Source organism: Vespula pensylvanica, chromosome 2 (genome assembly GCF_014466175.1).
Source record: "Vespula pensylvanica isolate Volc-1 chromosome 2, ASM1446617v1, whole genome shotgun sequence".
Lineage (NCBI taxonomy): Eukaryota > Metazoa > Arthropoda > Insecta > Hymenoptera > Vespidae > Vespula > Vespula pensylvanica.
The window spans coordinates 1778593-1786092 of NC_057686.1; the positions used below are offsets into that span (position 1 = coordinate 1778593).

Below are 7500 nucleotides of genomic sequence, written 5' to 3' on the forward strand. Positions count from 1 at the left end.
GAGAGAGAGAGAGAGAGAGAGAGAGAGAGAGAGAGAGAGTGTTGAGTTACAAAGGGACGAACTGACTGCATCTTTCGCGTCGATTTGACCGACCGTCACGATCGTTTATTTATAGTACGCATATGTATTACGTATGTACGTACGTATGTATCTATGTATATATGTATGATGTATATATGTATATATACGTATGTATATATGAATATATGTACGTGCAAGTATATATGCACTTTCGTTTGCGCCCGACGGATTTAAACCGATCATTTCTCTCTCTCTCTCTCTCTCTCTCTCTCTCTCTCGTTCTATCTGCGTATTTATCTATCTCTTTCTTTTTCATTACCTCTATCAGATTCAGATGAGACTCCGTTGAATTTTTTCCAAATTTTTATTTCTTGCAATTATTCTCCAAATTAATATATATATATATATATATATATATATATATATATATATACGTATGTATGTATTTATGTATGTAAATAACTTTTTTTTTCTTCCGTCTGTCCGTCCGTCCGTCCGTCCGTCCGTCGATTTCTCTCTCTTTCTTATTTTTCTCAAATATCTTCGAGATAGAAAGAAAAAGTAAGATACGTAAAACAATTGTTGTATGTCGACATAGTTGCACTCACATATCTTCCGCCATTTTTTTTCTTTACTGATTAATATTTTTACAAGATACATGCGTACATATATTTATAAATTTAAGAAAGAAAATGGACGAACTGCTTGAAAAATACGTCGTCGAATCGAATTATACAATAATAGAATATTTCGAGTGATTTATCGTGAATTAACGTATAAAGAAAGAGAGAGAGAGAGAGAAAGAGAGAAAAAGTGAGAGAGAGAGAGAGAGAGAGAGAGAGAGAGAGAGAGAGAGAGAGAGAGAGAGAGATACACAATATATATATACATATATCGAATATTTTTAATAACCAAAAAATCAATCATAAAGAAAGATTTCTTTTTTTGTCTAATATTGCATATTTACACCTGCAAAGTTCTGTTGAAACCTTAATACATTATTCGATTTGACTTTCTCGGCTTTAAATTATTTTTCCTAAGAAAAAGAGAGAGAGAGAAAGAGAGAGAGAGAGAGAGAGAGAGGGAAAGAGTGATCCCAAAGCGTAATAAGAATTAATGGCTTCGAAGAGTTCGTAGAGAAGTTGGAAAGATTTACGAGAGGTCGTTGAATCGTCGCAATGAAAGAAAAAGAGAGAAAGTGAGACGATAGTTTACGAATGTGTCGTATTAACCGAGTGAAAGATATTCGAGTTTGAATTCTCACTTTTTTCTTAAAGTGAATTCTCTAACTAAAAAGAAAGAAAAAAAAAAAGAGAGAAAAAAATACAAAATACAAGCTAAAAAATGACGATCGATGTATATATTTCTCGAGTTATGTAAAGAATTATAAACGTTGGTTATGTTTCGTTAATATTATTTATAAGCATTTAAAAATTATTTTACTAATACTATTTACGTATAGACGAATTCGAAATTAAAACTAAATAATAATAATAATTATTATTCTTATTATTATCTAATATCTTTTTATTATTCTTATTATTATCTAATATTTATGTATACTTTTTTCTAAGTTTTAGGTTATGACGCATATAACGTATAATACTTAATTACTCGTTAGTACGTATATAAGTACTTGTTACTTTTATGCATACGAGCATGTACTTATTATCTTTACGCATATACATATTTATATATCGTGCTAGGATTCATAACGAGTCGTGGAGAAATAAAACGTTAATATTTCGTGACACGATAGTTATTATTTTTATATACATACGTATGTGTATATATATATATATATATATATATATATATATATATATATAGGAACAATTTTTATTCTATAATAAGTTTCAGATTAAAACTTATTATAGGTTATATAACGTTAATGTTTCACGACACGATGATAACACGTATCATTTTTACGAACAATTTTATTTAATCTTTTGTCTTTTTTCTAATCGAAAGTTCGAAATTAAAATTTATTTATACGTAGGTTACGTAACGTTAATATCTCCGTGATACGATCGATATTACGTGACATTATTATTATTTAGTACGAACACTATTCTTTTCCTTTTTTAAATTCGAAATTAAAACGTATAGGTTATGACGCATATAAATACTTAATTACTCGTTGGTATATATATACGTATACATATATATATATATATACGTAATTATTTGTGACTTATATTCAGTTGTGCCAGAGATTGATTCGTGACGAATCGAGAAAAATAACTGTAATACGTACGTAACGTTTCTTTCGTGTGTACTTACCTTCGTATTTTCTTGTCTTTTCTCATCTCTCCTTTTTCTTTCTCCTTCTTTCAAAAGTTAAATAACACACAACAATTTTTCTGTTCTTTTTCTTCTTGCAGAGTCGACCAAAGATAGAATGGAAGGAAGAAAATATAACGACAGTACGCCAGATGTTTTACCTTCGGCTAAGGGAGACTTGGAATACATCGTGCCGATGAAGATCAGCCAAAATCAATACGAAGATCCACGTAAGTCGAACCGTATTTCTTTTGTTTTAATCGTTACGAAGTAAAAGCGCTTATTACGTGTATTTTGATTGGACCGATGTTGCCATTTATCGCCGCTAGAGGTACCCGACGAAAAATGACGCGTTGTGATAGGCTGTCGGATGAAAACAAAAATAATGAAATAGAATTGGCAACGTGCTCGTACGAAACAAAAAATGTAATATGATACGTAATAACAACGAGTGTCCTTGTTCTTGTCCTTTGTCCTTGACGTCCTTGTTCATGAGTTTTACCGTCATTATATCCTTGTTTCTCGAGCTGGAAGCATCGTCGAAGAAAGGTTCGTTAATTTTACGTTGGTTAATCAACCCTTTACTATCATTCGTTTGTTAATTCGTTAACGAAGACAAAAGACGAGAGAGAGAAAGAGAAACAGAGAGGGTGAGAGTGAGAATGAAAGGAGAAGAGGAAGAAAGGAAGAAAGACGAGAAAAAATGGCGATCGCGTCGGCATATAAAACATATGTAAGTACTTACTTACGCATATGTCAATATATTTAACGAATCGAACGTGAGTTGCTTAGAAAGTGTATTGTCGATAAATGTTGGATTACTTGACGGGTATACTTCGTCTTTCTTACTCGTTTTTCCTTTCTTTTTTTTTTTTTTTTTAATCGATGTACCAATCTGATTTTTTTAAAAAGTTCGTTACGTTATTGTTACGATCGAAAGCGAATGGAAAGTAGTGACGAAAAGAGATGATAATGTTGGAAGATCTTTCTCTCTCTCTTTTTTTTTTTTTTTTTTTTTTTTTAAATTATTACTTAAATCGATTATATTATTATTATTGGATAAGAATTATTGTTATTGTTACGATCGAAAGTGGTCCCACAAAATGGCGTATAGTTTAGAAAGGTTTGAAAATTTTGTTGAAAATTTCTTTTTTTGTTTTATATATGTATATATGTGTTTTTTTTTTCTTTTCTTAAATTGTCATCTTAATTAATATTCTAATATCGTAATAAAGTTGTTATGAATTATTATCGTAATTATTTTGAATATGAAGGCAAACGTTGTTAATTTTGTAGCCGATCCATTTACAACAGCAAAAAGGCATCACAGTGGACATTTTCGACACGCAACAGCGAAAGTATGGGATCCACATCCTCAATACGAATTCACAGCTTTCGGAAAGTTCTTTCGTTTGAGGTTATCTCACGACACGAGCTTTATATCACCGGATATGAAGGTATGTAGAGCGTATCGATCGATTAAATCATTCTTTTCTTCTATATCTAAACGTTCGCACATATACATACGCGCATATATATATATATATATATGTACGCATACATATATATTCACACATATATATGTAATTATTTTTATAATTACGATAAAAATTTGTATAATACATAATATAATAAAAATCTATATTTTTATCAATTTATATAATATATCATACAAGAAAAATGTATATATGTAATATAATAAAAATTTATAACATTATTTATATACATATATTCATATATATAAAACTTATTTACACAGGTAACGCATATAAGCGCAAACACAAGTAGAAAAGTACATCCCGGTCATCAATTGGATTGTTTCTACAGCGGATACATCGACGGTGATCCACATTCCATAGTCACTGTTAATCTCTGTCACGGAATGGTAAGTCTTATTACATTTAATAATAATAATAGATAATAATAGTTAATATAGAACGATTACAAATTTTTTATTATCGCATTCACAAGTTTACTTTAATCGTTACAACAGTACCATTCAAGTTTTAATTGTATTCGTACTTTACCATCGAGAAATAATTCAACAGAAATATACACAGCAGAGCTGGCATTTGAAATGATTTATAGGAGAACAGGTAGCAAACGTAGTATATCCAGCCAAATGATCTTGTAAATAAATATATCTCGTAAAACAGCAACGATCAAGTTTACCATCAACATTGATGAATTACGTGTGACGAAAGTTATCTCAATACGATGTTTGATTTTTTTTTTTTTTTTTTTAACTTTTTTTACTTTTCTAAGAAATTTACTCAATCGCATAGATATATACCAAAATTTTTTTTTCAATCATTGCGATGTGATCCTAATAGAATTTTTTTAATTACATCCCAGAGATATATAAACAGCAAGTAGATTTGAAGAAACATAATGATCACTTTTTATAAATATAGAATAGAAAGAGGAGACGGAAGGAGGGATTTGTAACAAGTATAAAATATTTAGCGAAATTATCTTATGAATAAATTATACATCAGACTAGAGACAAAGAGAAATATATAATAGCAACGTTATAGCAACGACGAAGAAGTTTAATTTAGTATTAGTAAATTTATGCTATGGTATACATATATACGTACATACACATGCGTATTATACATAGGTTAAATTTTGTTATTCCGTCGTCCATTGCATTTGGTTGTCGCGTTTGTGTGCGGCACGTTATGTGCGAGTTAGTTGACGGTGTTAAACGTCGGTGTGATGTTAGTCTATCCAAATTGGACACTTGCCACGTTCGGTAACGTTAGAAACAAGTTTCCGGATTATCTTGGCGAATGAACCGAGGTAATCGCGTGTATTACGGTGCCGAGAGAGTTGGCCGAGTTAACTAAAGGAATCTCAGACACGCGCGTATTTTACCCTCTTACATGTTTCTTCAATCACATAAAACAAAAAAAAAAAAAAGAAATTAATTCTATTGAAATTATTCCTTGGCAAATTAGAGTCACAACCTCTTTCAGATTAGATATATACCATGAATTTTCTCGATTGAACGCTTAGTTTGCTTTACTTCGCTTTGCTTTGCTTTGCTTTGCTTTGCTTTGCTTTGCTTGCTGCTCGATGGATTAGGGTAATGAAATGTGAATGACGTATGAATATAAATGTATATTATGAATGAAAAAAAAAAAGAAGAAGAAAGTAAGAGGAATTTATAAGGAACACGTTGGAATTAATAATGAGATAGATTAGTTGAAAATGGTGGAGAAGGGGAGGGAAGAGTGAGAAAAGAAATTGTTGTGTAACGTTTTATGTTATATAGGCGTATAATAAATTGCGTAATTAATTAAATTAGTTTAAAGGCGATAAATTAAATAGTAGAACGATTAGAGTATTAAGATACGATTTTTTTTTTTTTTTAAAGAATATATAGATTACAAAGTATAGAACGAATCGAAAGAACGTTCCTAGGTGATTATTAAAGATCAATTAATTTTTTAAACTTGCAATAATTAGACGCACGCACATTTATAGTTTTTATGATCTGAGAAAGAAACGTCAACTCCTATATATATATATATATATATATAAAAGTTAAATCGAAGAAAAGAAGAATAATATTTCAAATCACTTAGGTTCACAACTTTTTTCCCCATCTCAGTTACCCTCCTCCAATCCTCTCGTCTAACTATCCAATTTAATATCAATCGTTTTATCTATCTCTCGTTATAAAAACCATCAATAATAGTCACAAGAATAATAACGATGGTGCACAGATGCGTTATTTGAATTTTTAGCATTTTTTACTTTTTAACTTTAGTACTCTATATTACACGTAGCAAATTCACTTGCGTTAATTTTTCTTTCTTTTTCTTTTTGTTATACTTTTATTCGTCTCGTATCAATTGAAATTAAAAAGAGAGAGAGAGAGAGAGAGAGAGAGAGAGAGAGAGAGAGAGAGAGAGAGAGAGAGAGAGAGAGAGAGAGAGAGAGAGAGAGAGAGAGAGAGAGAGAGAGAGAGAGAGAGAGAAAGAAAGAAACTCTTTGAAATGCGAAAGTAAATCCGTAAAGAACGGAGACATGCCACGTTTCATGGCTGTTAATTAAGAATTCAACGTGGAATAAGTTCCATAAATTACGAGGCACATCAGAGACGACGACGACGACGACGACATACGTTCGCATCATTCGCATGCAAAAAAGGGGGAGTTCGGTCTCCTTTTTTTTTTTTTTTCTTTTTTCTTTTCCCTCGCTCCTCTCCGTCCCATTTCATTCCTACAGTTCTTTATCGATTTCCACGAATCGATCTTCCTTACGCATGAAGCCGAATAATTAATTGTTAAATAAGATTTAAATCATGACTTGTTCTGGATGCAAATTCGATCAATCGTACAAACGCGTCGACGTTTGCAAATTGTACATTATTTTCTGATCTTTCTACGACCATGAGATATTGGATTCTATCGACGCCATATTGTTTTCAAAGAGGGATGAATAAAAATGTTCTTTTTCTTTTTTCTTTTCTCTCTCTTTTTTTTTTTTATACACGCGCACACACGTATATTACATATGTATTAATATATGAAAAGTGTCGCGTATGCGATTTGAAAATTTGTCTTATATCTCGATGAATATCATCGCCATTTTTTTCTTTTTTTTTTTTTTTTTTTTTTCCCCCCAAGAGAAAAACATTTTCGTTGTATAAGAACAGATACACGCACGCGAACGTGTAAAACGTGTCGTGCTATGTGCGTGATTTGTAATTTTTCTAACCTATCTTTGACCTGTGAGATGAATGTAGGGTCGCCATCTTGTTTTCAAAGAGAAAAAAGAAAACGTTTCATCGTACACAACGCGTATGTACGTATGTATATATTTATCGATCATGATTCAATACTATTTGTGATTTTCTAAGAAGGATCTCTAATACGACCATGGAAATTAATGGATCTAGAATATTTTTCTTTTACGGAAAGGAAATGTGTGTGTGCATATACGAGAGTCGTATATATTTATATAAATACGTATGTATATATGATGACGTATGTATGCGTTTCATACTCGTTCGCGGAAGTGAATGTATGTGTGTGTGTGTGTGTGTGTGAGAGAGAGAGAGAGAGAGAGAGAGAGAGAGAGGGAGAGGGAGGAAGGGAGAATGAGAGAGCAGAAAAAAAAGAAAAAGAAAGAAAGAAGTAAAGAAGTTAGAGTTTCTCGCTATGTCGAGAACGTAAAAACAAA

The 7500-nt window shown here is 31.3% G+C and overlaps 1 protein-coding gene and 1 long non-coding RNA gene across 5 annotated transcripts in view; one reads left to right on the forward strand and one right to left on the reverse strand.

Annotated features, from left to right (window-relative positions):
- The window catches only part of LOC122637529, a 28863-nt gene extending 26432 nt beyond the window's left edge, over positions 1–2431 (reverse strand). Inside the window, exon 1 of the long non-coding RNA XR_006329259.1 lies at positions 2305–2431. This is a non-coding gene — a long non-coding RNA (uncharacterized LOC122637529). The remainder of the gene's footprint in view (positions 1–2304) is intronic.
- LOC122637528 (A disintegrin and metalloproteinase with thrombospondin motifs 9) overlaps positions 1–7500 on the forward strand; it is a 106360-nt gene that overhangs the window by 30184 nt on the left and 68676 nt on the right. For 3 of the 4 annotated variants that reach the window (XM_043829710.1, XM_043829712.1, XM_043829711.1), the window contains exons 2-4: positions 2406–2534; positions 3601–3761; positions 4064–4189. In XM_043829710.1, the coding sequence (XP_043685645.1) occupies positions 2406–2534; positions 3601–3761; positions 4064–4189 (416 nt within the window). Of the gene's footprint in view, positions 1–2405; positions 2535–2926; positions 3038–3600; positions 3762–4063; positions 4190–7500 lie in introns of those variants that run through there. The other variant, XM_043829713.1, reaches the window with a different exon arrangement.